Source organism: Mesocricetus auratus, unplaced genomic scaffold, assembly GCF_017639785.1.
Source record: "Mesocricetus auratus isolate SY011 unplaced genomic scaffold, BCM_Maur_2.0 Super-Scaffold_100045, whole genome shotgun sequence".
Taxonomy (NCBI): Eukaryota; Metazoa; Chordata; class Mammalia; order Rodentia; family Cricetidae; genus Mesocricetus; species Mesocricetus auratus.
In genome coordinates this window covers 1,034,188-1,047,299 of record NW_024429222.1, presented here as the reverse complement: position 1 = coordinate 1,047,299, position 13,112 = coordinate 1,034,188, and the positions used below count along the sequence as shown (strand labels likewise).

At 42.0% G+C, this 13,112-nt stretch overlaps 1 protein-coding gene across 3 annotated transcripts in view; it reads left to right on the top strand.

Moving 5' to 3' along the window:
- The first annotated feature begins 2,101 nt into the window (after positions 1 to 2,101).
- The window catches only part of Neto2 (neuropilin and tolloid like 2), a 73,896-nt gene continuing 62,885 nt past the window's right edge, over positions 2,102 to 13,112 (top strand). The window contains exon 1 of one of the 3 annotated variants that reach the window (XM_040735395.1): positions 2,102 to 2,374. In XM_040735395.1, the coding sequence (XP_040591329.1) occupies positions 2,335 to 2,374 (40 nt within the window). In that variant the 5' untranslated portion in view covers positions 2,102 to 2,334. The remainder of the gene's footprint in view (positions 2,375 to 13,112) is intronic. The other 2 variants (XM_040735393.1, XM_040735394.1) reach the window with 2 other exon arrangements.

Here is a 13,112-nt window from a genome sequence, read left to right as displayed (position 1 = left end):
CTTTCGATTTAGCTTGCACATGGCCACATGGTAGTCTCAGCTATGATCTATGCTCTATTACATTTCTTGAAAAATTTCCCACAGTACACCTAAAAGACAAGCGTCTTAAGATAGGCTACTAAGTTAGCATTCTCAATTGAAGTCTACTCCCAAGCCATCAGACTAGAAAAGTCTTTCTAGATTCCATCAACATGATACTATCAGTAAAAACTACAAAGCTAAGTGAGTACAAGACATCTTTTAATTACTATGGTTTCTCTTAATCTATCCTATTTACCCCCCTCAACTCAGTCACCAGATTAATCTTCACAGACCTCTATGACTCCACAATGGAGATGATTCCCGACCTATAACTCAAAGTACAACTGCTGTTTAACATTGAAGCAAGTCCAGCCAGCCCTCCTTATCCTGATGTGTCAGCATCCAAAGATTTAACCAGTAATGGAACAAACATCCCTTTCTAAGTGCCCGTGTTGAGCACGCAGATTTTTCCCCTATTATCATTCCCTAACCAATACAGTGTAATTACTATTTACATGTCATCTACATTGTGCTCAGTATGATAATTAATCTAGAAATGATTGAAAACCTAAGGGAGGATATGTGTAGCTTACATGATCACCGCATTCCCTCTGAAGGACTTGATGTGCCAATGGGGATAAGGGACAGGTGTTCCCTGGACACTGAGAAGTGACTGTATCTGCATATTAAAAGTCCACCGTATTTTTTATTTTTAGTTCCAGAAAATGCCACATCCCAAATTCAGTGCTCACACTTGCTCCTTACCTGACACCTGACAATCTCTTCTACCTCTCTCATCTTCTCTTGCCATCCAAAGCTTTTCCATTCTTTTTTCTCCCTTTCATAAGGCATTCTCTGGTAAGACCACACAGGCTGATTTTTTTTTCTTCAGTCAACAGCTATGCATTACTGATCCAGAAGCTCAAAGGTCTTCTCAGTTTCTTTATCCACTGTTGCCCAGTACTTACTGTCCCCGTTTATCATTATGTCTCTTGTGGGAAAGGTTCTGAAATGCCTTATTGGCTGGTTCTTGGGTGCAATTTTAATTTAACTGCAGGTGAGGTGATTACCCTAGAAACCTCAAATCACCCACCTTTCATAACCACTGAAGACATTACAAAGGGCTAAACAACTTTATGTTAATTGGTGTTAATTCTTTTTATTTATAAACTTGTGAATCTCTCACACTTTTGTGCCTTTCTTAGAGACATCCAAGACAACAAAGAAGTTGACACCCTTGGAATATTTTGTTCAGTTGCCAAACATTGTAACTTAGCTATAATTTGCTAGATAAGCATTTACATGTCATCTCTATTACCGTAGGGCTTAATACTAGTTGTCTCCCCGACGGCAGCCATTGTTATATACGCACATAACTCATAGCAATAAGTATGTGATGTGTTTAATAATGACTGTAGCATGCCTACATCCAAGTGGTTTCTCTTGGAATGGAATGGAGGTAGCTCTGCCACCAAGGCAATTTCAAAGCACAAGTCCTGGAGGAAAACTTGATAATGCCCAAACTATACAGTTAACACATGTGGAACTTTTTTTCAGTGGTGCTCAGCAGTCGGTCTGTTTGGCCATGGTTAGGGGTGGCCTCGGGGGGGTGGGCACTCGCTGGATTCAGTCTTGCCTCCCGTCTTCGTTGCAGCTAGGGCAAAAAGTTTCATTTCTCTAGCTGGTGTAGAGCTTCCAGCCCACTGTGGTGAGGACTGGAAACGATGATCCCCCTAGCCGCACGGTGCCTGGCAGCCTGGCTTGGGTTCAACAACTGCTGTGGAAATTATCAGTAACTCACCCGGGCACGTCCAGGGCCCCCACGGAGGACTCCCCTCCACCGAGATCAGCAAAGCTGAGCAGACGTTTTCAAGCTCCTGGGCTTGGGGTCCGCAGAGAGTGGCTGGAAAGACAGCCCCGGGCCGGGGGCCTCGAGGAGCCACCGGCAGGGAGGGCTCGGCCGCGCGCGAGGCCCGGGAGGTGAGTGGCGGGCGGGGCACGCGGGCGGGCGGGGCTGCGCGTGCGCAGTGACCGCGCGGCCGGCACGCGGCGCTGCGCTCCCTGCTTAAATGAGCCGGGGCTCCCGGCGCGCGCCAGTTGAAGGGATCCAGCCGCGGGAGCGGGCGCCGCCAGCTTTCCTCGGCGCGGCGGGAGGCGGCGGCCGTCGGGGACCCGGCACGGCGGGCTGAGGCGCTGCTCCCGCTACAGGGAGGCGGCGGCGTCCGGCGATGGGGACCGAGCGGAGCCTCCGCGCCGGGCCGTGACCGCCGCGCCGCTGCCGCCGCCTCGGGCGCTCCCGGAGTGCCGACGCTGATGAACATGGCCCTGGAGCAGCTCTGCGCGGTCCTCAAAGGTAAGCGCGGGCGCGGACGGCGCCCCCTGCGGGCCAGGCCGCGCTCCGCTCCGCCGCCGCCGCCGCCTTCGCGCCCTTTGTCTGGCCCAGGCCGCCGGCCCGCCGCCGCTGCGAGCTAGCTCTAGGGGGAGCGGAGGCCGGGGGACGCCGGCGACTGCCTCGCGCCTCGGAGAATTCCACGCCGTGCCTCGCAAAGTGTGTGACGCGAAGGCCGGCGGTCCCCGGTCGCCACCGCAGAAAGTCATTCCGCACAGACCACAAAAGCCCCAACTCGGACGCGGTGGAGCGGCTTCCGAGAAGCCCCGCGACGCCCGCCCGCCCGCGCCCCCGGCGGGTCCCACCTGCTGCGGCCGGGGAGGCTGCGGCACCACTGCGGGCTCCGGGGCTGCGTGCGGCCGCCCTGCCCGCGACCCGCACACCCCACGCCGCCTTCCCGCGAGGGATCGCAGGGTCCTGCTGCCCAGTCTTGTGCGGAGGATGAAACCGCGTCCTCAGCGGCCGGCCGGCCCACAGCACAAAGCTCGGAAAGCCTCTTGGCCGCCTCTTCGCCGAGGTGTTAAGTCAGATAAATATTTCTAGATCGTTTACATTGAAGGCAAAGTTTATTCCGGAACTCGTCCTGGATTGATCCTTTTATAAATCTCGGGGAAAAGCAACGCCATTCACTAACTGACTTCCTTTTCCTCTAATGAATGATTTAATTGCAAATGGACTATCTGACTGCTTTTTCTAAAATCCTCCTCTTATATTGACAGAGAGAGACAGAGAGACGTTAAGACAGTGTTAACATTGACATGTAGTTTTAACACTGAACCTGAATACTTGCACAATTACAAATGTTGGTGTTTTCTCTGGCCCGTGTTAGCACCATATTTTAAATTTTTGTTTTGTCAGAAAGTTCAATAGAACTTTACTTTTCATCGTTCTTTAACTATTACACTTAGTAATCGGACAAATATTCATAGTTTCATAATTGACGTTACAGCCATTGAATTTAAATATTTACTTACCCAGCTATATGTATCAATACGTGTATGTTCAGACTGCCAAGATAACCAGTAACCTTCTAGCCAGTGAATATTTGCGTTAACACATAAATTCTTAGTGGGTTATAAAAAACAAATCCAAAATTCTCTAGTTACTGATAACCCCTGATTTATGCAGCCATTTCCCTGGAAATTAACCTTTTGTTTCACTCTTTAATAATAAACGAAACACATGCACAACTGGATTTCTGCTGCATTAAGGGAATTTTCTTCATTCTGATTGTGAACACTAACACGGTAATGCTAGTGTTGCCAACATCATAGTGACAAGTCCAGCTGAGTATCCTCCGCAGGAAATCACTTGGATCCGTTACACAGCTTTACCTTCCGAACTGGACGAAACTGAAGGGGATTGGGCCATCTCCATGGGTACTCAAGGAATTGCCGCGGTCTGGCCTGTGCTTTTCAGTGGGTACACACTGCCCTCTCTGGCCACCGCGGATTATTGCGCCTATCCGGAAAAGGTTCTGTGATGATGGCTGAGCTCCAGTGAAAACAGTGTAGTAGCTGCCTTTTTTTTTTTTCAAATATTATTCAACCTGAACTATTTTTACATGGCAGAAGTATTTTTATAGCGCGAGATAATTGTGCTGTTGTGAGCTTATTAGAGAGAAAGCAAGTTATTTTTAATTCTTCTATACTATGCTTTGTAAGCATTAGACTTTGGTTTGGAAAGACTAAAAAAAAATATGTTAACAAAATTTGAACCTGAGAAAGCAGCCTGGAGGCTGAAAGAAAAAGGGATGGCTTGAATTTTAATGCATATATTGAATTGCTTTTTAAATCAAATGCATGTATTTCCTACATAAAATAATATTATTAAAAATGTACTTTAAGACAACTATACTTTTCCAGTGCTGCTCTTTACTTGTGCTCCAAGGCATGAAAAAGCATCCCTTAAGTGTCTCAGATTTTATCCACACCAAGAGGTTTTTCTCGGAAGTGACTATTTAACACTTGTATAAATATGGTTGCTATTTTCTAAAATCCTTGTTTTGCAATATGATGATCAGTTTCCCGTTAAATATCAGAAACGAATGTGAAGTTATGATCTGTTAAATTACAGTAACATGTGAGTGTGTGTGAGAGAGAGTGTGTGTGCATGCACATAGGACAGCATGGATGTGGAAATCAGAACCTGTGGGAGGTTGGCCTTGGGGATTGAACTAAGATTGTCAGACTTAGCAGCAAGTGCTTTTACCAACTGAGACATCTTGCCAGCCCCTAATTTTACTTTTTAAAGATGCCACCATTCTTTTTATTTTTCAGCAGTTCAAACAAGAGTTATTCTGTTAGGTTGTTTGAGCCTTTCCAATATTAGTGAAAGTGACTACTTCACTTCTGTTATTAACCACTTCAGGTATTACAGATTTGAATCAAGCTTCTGTCTATGGTAGCTAGGCATTATAATCCTATGAAAATCTTCCATTGAGATTATGAACTAATTGTTTCTTCTCAAATGCTGCACATTTGCTTCAGAAAAACCCTGTTAAACCCATTGCTATTCAAAGCTATACAATCTGAGGTTAAGTTTATGACACGATGGAGCTTAACTGTCCCTTAGCCCTGTGTATTTAAGTCGTGTCTGAATTGAGTATCACCTTCTGTTCTTTAGTCTTAAACCTCACCCAGGAAAGATACAGGGGGAACTATCACCTTCACAATAAAGCTCCTTTTTAATACAGCCTTCTTCAAACTGAACGCCACTTATGCATACACACACAATTTGGAATAAATTGTTTCAATTATCAATTGAAATTTCTTTCTAAACAATGGTTTTATTATAATAAATCTTGAACTAGACGCCAATTTACATTTTAAACCAGAGTGTTCCTTAAGAGGGAAGAATGTGAGCATTACAAAGCAAGTTTAAATCAAAGCTGCTTTTAGTCGTTTGGGAATATGATAGAAAATTAATGGCTCTAAATTTCATACCTATTTGTCAAACATTTCAAATTTTAGAGGCTCTACCTGTTCAGCATAATCTATCATCTTCCTATGCATTCTCCTTCAGAATAATTTTTGATGTTTTAAATGTGTTTTCTGGAATGCTTTAAGGCTAAGATTGAGTTAGAAAGGAGGCTCTTACGAGGTAATTTAACCAGTGATTCCTAAACTTTCCTTAATGGCAGGAGCCCTTCAGAAGCACTCTAACAACGAAACCCAGAACAACATTAAGAGAGCATGCTATAATTGTGGTGGGAAACCACCCACCTTTCAACATGTGAGCATGGTTCTTACAAAATGACACAGTACCACTTACTAATCAGAAAGCCTAGCTCTGTTCTGGTTAAAGTTGGTTTGATCAAATATGTATAGAGTAATATATTAGAAATTACAACACTAGAAGATATTGATTATTCTTAGTCACATGAAACTTGATGCTTTTTTTTTTTTTTTTTTTGGATGTGGAAAGTCGACTCCCTTAATTAAGATGTAGCCTACAGACCTGCTCTCCCGAGCACTCACTAACAGCATTGTGTCCATTGTGCAGGAAGGAGAAAGCACTTCTGCTGCATCCTTTCTTATGAGTGTGCCTGGCAGGAGGATCAGATCAGCATCTCTAGGCTGCAGTGATATGTTTACCCACCATCTTCTTCTCCTCCAGTAATATATGAGATTTAAGTTTGGGCAGTTTTTGTGCTTTGAATATAGTTGATCAAATAAAAAGCCATCATTCTATCATCTTATTTTAGATTTAACAAACTTTACATTTACTGCCTAGATGCTCACAACAGGAATACCTAGAAAGAGACATGTTTAATTGCCAGCAAAGATAAGTTGAGCCAGGTTGATAAACAAGAGTAGTGTCTGGTATCTGAATAAAATGAAAAACAAAGTCTATTCTTTTTGTATCCTCCCTGGTTTATACTCAAATAAAAAGCTAGGCAGTGTGCATACTACTTTTTAAGTGAAATGTGAGTTTGTCAATTAGTACAGCTCTTTCAGTACTGTGTGTAATCAGATCCCTGCTTAGTCACTTCATGTATTCATCTAGTTTTTATGGAGTGCTGTTATGGGCCAGGCCAGTCTAAGCAGTGAAGATATGTCAGTGAACCAGATAAACATGACTCCTATTTTTAGTGAGTAGAAACTAAATAAACACACATACACACATGAAAAAAATCAGATATTATAAGTGCAGTGACAGTAGAGTAAGATAAGGAAAACAGAGAAAATGGAGAAACCTCACAAAATAAGGAAGATTGGAGGAATTAGTCATGCAGAGACTGGTTCTAGACATATAACATGGGTTAGACCCTGAGACAAGAATTACTTGTCATTGGAGTAATGGGCAGGGGGTCTGTGAACCTACAGAGAGTAAGTAGGAGAAGTGGTTAGATGCCAGATTGCCCTGGACCTCAAAAGAATGTTTATTATGTCTGGTGGATTTAGTTTACATGTAATAGGAGTCTTGGAAGATTTTATAAATAGCTATTATGTGATCTGAATTATACTTTGAAAAGACAACTGGCTGCTGTATGCACAGTAGTCCACAGAGGTCTGTAACACAAACTTTAGAATGTCACCAAATAGCCATTTTACTCTTTAGTAGTTCTCTAAATTTTAGTTAAAAACATGGTTACTCACAATAAAAATCGTTCCCAGGCTCTCTTAAGGCTAGGTATGGTCACATAATTTTGTATAGGTGGTACATATAAATATAAAATGATATGTACATATAAAGGAAACTTACTTTGTTATTTATAATAAACTTTTTGTTTTAAGATAATTTTAGATTCTGGGAAAGTTTTGGTTTTGTTTGTTTAAGGGAAAGGGAATAGTCTATTCCATGTTTTCCTGCATGTTGAGTATGATGCAGACACGGTAAATTTGGAAAGTTATAATGGCTGGCAACCTAATATCCACATTGAGTCATGAGATGTCTTTGGGCATAGGAAGCCTAACTAAATAAAATAGAATAGTCTTGGCTCTCTGATAACAGCCTTCACTTTGCTTTGACTGGTTAGCTCCAATTTGTTTGTTCATGTCGGAAGTATGATAGTACCCGGGTTAAACTGTACATTTTGATATTCTGGTCCTAATGCTAACATGTGAATGCGCAAATTGAAAGGTAATAAGTTCAGATTGGTAGAGATCGAATAAATAGTCACAGAAGTGAAAATGAAGATTCTGTCAAATTAATCTGGAAGAACTTCTTAGACGGAGGAGGTTTTAGACGTTGTAGAGGTGATTTTCTAGGTGCAAAAAGATAACAAGTGTGGATAGTCAGAAACAATGAGAAACATTTGTAAGGCCTTAAGAAAACAGTAAAGCAGTTCACCTGATCAACATTACAAGAACTGATCAGTCCACCCCCTGCCCAAACATGTCTCTGTCAGTATCAAAGAATAAAAAGCAGTTAAAGATACTGGTTCTTGGGCTGGAGAGATGGCTCAGTGGAAGAGCACTGACTGGTCTTCCAGTCAGTTCAATTCCCAGCAACCACATGGTAGCTCACAACCACATGTAATGAGATCTGGTGCCCTCTTCTGGCCTGCAGGACACGTGCAGGCAGAACATGGTATACACATGATAGATAGATAGATAGATAGATAGATAGATAGATAGATAGATAGATAGATAATGATCTGAGATCTGGTGCCCTCTTCTGGCCTGCAGGACACGTGCAGTCAGAACACTGTATACACATAATAAACAAATAAATAATAAATGACTTTTAAAAAGATACAGATTCTTGAATCCTGTTCTAGATAGCTAAAAGTAACCCTCATTCACCCACCATCTGATCTGATAATCCTGAAGGTGATTGGTGTGAAATGAACTTTGAAAAATACTGTCTAATTCCTTTCTCAAACCTGAAATAGAATAGCAAGGTAGGACCTGCATATTTTTTAAATCAGAGTACATTACCATATATAAATCAAAAAAATTGTTCTACTTTACAATCCAGTGGCAGGTGTGAACATTTTCTTTCTAATGCCTTAGCAAAACTTGGGTGAGCTTACTAAAAAGTTAATTATTCTAGAAGACTCCCAATTATTCTAGTTAGTAGACTAACTGGTCTTAAATTCAAAGTGAGTCTGGTAGCCATTTGCTGGCAAGTATAGGGTGCTCATTTTTATTCTATCTTAGAAGAACCACAAACTGAATTTTTTGGTCCTTGACTGAATCTGTTCCTATTTCAACTGTCAAGAAAAATAACTCCAGGGCTGGAGAGATGGCTCAGTGGTTAAAAGCACTTGTTCTCTCAGGGTACTTGGGGTCAGTTCCCAGCACCCATATGGTAGCTCACAAACATCTATAACTCTAGTTCCAGGGACTCTGATGAGGATGCCAAGCACACATGGGAACATATACATGCATGAAGGCAAAACACTCACACATTAAATAATTTTTAAAAAGATAAATAACCCCTGAAATGCGTCTCACCTTTGCTTACCAGGACTAACCAGTTAGCTGTGACTGAAAACAAGTTGAAATGTCAGCCAGTGAAGCCTCGCACTCTCCTCACAATGCCAGTCTTCGTAGGACTAGAGCCAAAGCTTTGTCTTACCTCCCAGCTCTCTCTTTTTTCTTAATTTTGCACCAAAGGCTGTTGTTTCCTCCGTTTGCAAAATATTGAAATACAACCTCCTTATAGGATTAAAATCTTTCCTAACAAAATTGTATTTACATTCAGTGGTATCAGAATTGAGATCCAAGGGGCTCTTCCAGTTTTCATACAGTATTCTGGACCAACACATACACAACAGAAGCCACTTGCATTCAGTTGTCTCCTTGGCTGTACCAGGCACACTGGGTAAGTCTCTTTTGTTTCGTACCCCCTCTGATTCCTGTAGAGGTCTTGAGTTGCATGAAAAGAGACTCCATGAGGTACACACAAAAGGGGTAAGCCAGCGTTTAATCTCTGCTAATCAATCACCTTCTGCCACTCTAGCTTTTTTCATGACTAAAAGTTATATCCAAAAAAGTGGTTGATTAGGTCTCTGGACCTATAAAACCCACAGTGAGCTAAAATTTATCTATTGCATGCCCAGTTAAAACAGATAAAATACCAAACTTAACTAGGCAGTGGTGACACACACCTTTAATCCCAGCACCCGGGAGGCAGAGGCAGGCAGATTTCTGTGAATTTGAGGTCAGCCTGGTCCAGAGTGAGTTTTGGGACAGTGAGGGCTACACACACACACACACACACACACACACACACACACACACACACACACACACACACACACACACACAAAACTGTCTCCAAAATAGGGAGGAAACTTGGCTAAAGCATTGGGAAGCATTTTTTAACTAGTGTTTCAAAGCTTATAAACAAGTGTAAGATTCCACTGTTGGTTGTCTCAGAGAGAATAATTTTAAACCAAAACTCAACAAGTTTAACAAACTAACCCCAACAAAGTTTAAACCATCAGTGTTAGTTACTACAGCAAGTATAACCACCATTGTTTCTACTTGTCAGACATCTACATTTCCTATTCTGCTGTCCACTCCCCCCTTCACACAACCCTCCATTCTCCAGGCTTCCCTTTGTTTTCCTCCCCTAAATTCCCTACTCCTTTGTCCAGTCATTAAGCCTTTTTTTTATTGCACCCTTTAAAATGCAAATAACTAGAACTAGAATTATATTGCTGGCACTCTTTTTACTAACTGGGATGCTCAGCATTTCTCAAAAATGTCCTAGTCCTCCAAACTGATTGTCCTGAATTTGAAATACATTTTATCACCTCATGTTTTTGGGAAATGGACAGGATCAGGAATGGAAGCTAGTTGCCTAATATCAAAGTCTCTTGAAGATTTTAAGCTAGCTGAGCACCTGGGATTTGATAACACACACACAAACACTCCAGCAGTTTAATATATTAGAACACACTTTTTGTCAAAACTTAGAAGTTACGGAGTTGTGCAGAAGACTATACTTTTAACTAAGTCTTTGGCTAGATTGAAAAGCCTTCAACACCCTGGTCAAACCACAGGATTTCAACAGAGCAGCACAGCATCCCTATGAAACATCCTCTTAGCCAACCAAAACTCTGTTAAAAATGATAAGAAACACAAAACTACTCAAACCTTTTCTAGGAGAAAACAAATCAAATTAGGGAATCTCCAGTTTAAAACTACCAATGGTTTCCACATCTTAGTTGAAAGTCTTGGTTTTGATTTTCTTTTTAGGTTCTATAAATCGCTTCAAATACAATCAGTTAAACCCTAACAAAGCTACTTCACTCCTAACTTCAAGCAAAACTAGACATGTTCCATGGCCATTATTCTTGTTTAAAACCAACCAAGTAGGCAAATTCAGTATTAAAATTGAAGATGAACTAGTGCTGTAGTTATATATAAACCCAGAGACTGGTGGCTCAGTGAGTACTATGCTTGCAGTATAAGGTACTATGGAGTATACCTATAATCCTGGCACTGGAAAGGCAGCGACAGTAGGATCCCTGGGGCTTGCTGGCCAGCCAGTCTAATCAAATTGATCAGCTCAAGATTCATTGAGAAACTTTTCTCAAAAAGTAAGATAGACAACTTATCTACTGAAAGGCTATGCCACAAAAGCAAATGTTGCTCCCTCCCTCAGCTCCCAGTCCCTCAGTAAGAGGTGGGTCCTCGTAAATCATTCCCCCATAACCATGAAGTGGTTATGGGTCCAGTCTTGTGTAGGTGACCACAGCTGTGGTGAGTTCATGAGTACAGTGGCCATGGCATGTCCAGAAGATTCTGTTTCACAGTACTCCTTCCTAACCTCGGGCTCTGATATTCTTTGCACCCCCTTTTCTATGATGTTTCCTGAGCCTTAGAGAGGGTGTTGTAGATGTCCTGTTTAGATGCAAACAGTCCACAGTTGCTCATTCCCACAATTTGACCCGTTGTGAACCACTGTGTAATGAGTTGCTGCATTCATGACCACTCGCTTCAGAATTAAGCTTCTCTGATAAAGGCTGAGAGCAGCACTAAGCTATGGGTGTAAATGTATTTAGAAGGCAGTTTAACACAATAACCCATACTCATACTTTTTCAAACAGTAATTAACCTCAGTGGGTCAAAAAAGTAGAAGACGTCGAAGTAGGAGGCTTATTGAGAGTTTCAGCAATAGAATGTATATGAGTGTGTGCGGGAGTGATAGGGGTGTAAAAATAACTATATATATAGTCATGCATATATATGTATGCATGTATGTAGATACACATGTGTATGTGTGTGTAGTAGTAGTGATTAAGAAAGACACCTGAGCCAGGTGGTGGTGGCACACGCCTTTAATCCCAGCACTCGGGAGGCAGAGGCAGGCGGATCTCTGTGAGTTCGAGGCCAGGCTGGACCGACAACCTCCAAAACAATACAGAGAAACCCTGTCTCGTAAAAACCAAAAAAAAAAAAAAAAAAGAAAGACACCTGACATCAACCTCTCTGGTTTACACATGCGTATATACACACAAAAATTAAGTATACTCCTATACACAGAACACTTATGGCACTATTGAGAAGTAATTGAACCATAAAAGTGTAACTTTATCAATGAGTGAATTATTTGCTGTGTTTATTCTGAATAGGCTATTAAGAAAATAGTGTCTTGTGCCTTATTGGAGGAAGGAGGCCACTGGGCTTTGCCTTTGAGGGATATATTTGTCTTAGCCCCTTCCTCTGCCCTATCTCCTTCCTGGCTGCTATGAGGTGAGCAATTCTACTCTACCACACCCTCTCTGCCTTTACATGCACCCTCAGTCCAAAAGCAATGGAGCCGTCTGCCTGGGGTCTAAATTCATTGAAACCATGAGCCAGAATAAATCTTACTTTGTTTCTCGAGTATTTGTCATGGTCACAAAAAACCTGACTAGAGCAGCTAATCAAATCACTGTTCGACATAGTGTTTTAGTGACTGTTCTCCTTATGTGAAAAAACATAATGACCAAGGTACCTTATAGAAGGAAGATTTAATCAAAGACCTCCTCAACAGTTTCAGATGGTTAGCCTGTGGTAGGGAGTGTTGTGGCAGATAGCAAGCATGGTGTTAGAGCAGTATACTTTAATCCACAACTCCAGGCAAGGGAGAAAGACTGGGCCTGGTATGGGTTTTGAAACCTCACAGCCCACCTCCAGTGATGTAACTCTGTAATAAAGTCACACTTCCTAAACAGACCACCAACTGGAAACCAAGCATTCGGATACCTGTGAGGGCCATCCTCTTTTAAAGCACAACACTTGGGATATGCTGTTGCTCATTAACCTTGACACCCATGTCTCGTCCCCAGAGTTTCAAATTCCTTAAGATGGTTGAGATTGTTATGCAATCTGTTGACAGTTTCCAAGTCTCTCCTGGAAAGTCAATATGTTGATTTTAGAACACTTCTTAAGGAGAAATTTTATGAACACAGAATCAGGGTCTTTCTTCTCAGAGGAGAAACAGTAATAAAATTAATCCCACCGAAAAGCCATGTTCTAATACTGCCACACCTACCTACATTCCAGTATATTGCCCAAGAACCTCTGGACTCATTCCAGTACTGATGCTGGTCATATTCATTCAGCATCTCCAGTAAAATCCAGGTGAATCCTAACAAATTTTTCCCCAGTGTTGAGCAAAAGTCTCTTGATGGCAGACAACTCAGATGATTTCACAAATAAGCAATGTGTTCCCTCTATCTGCTCTTGCAGTATTTTTATCCTACCTGTCCACTAGCCTAGTGGAAAGGGATGGAGATTTCTTCAAGGTCTGGTAG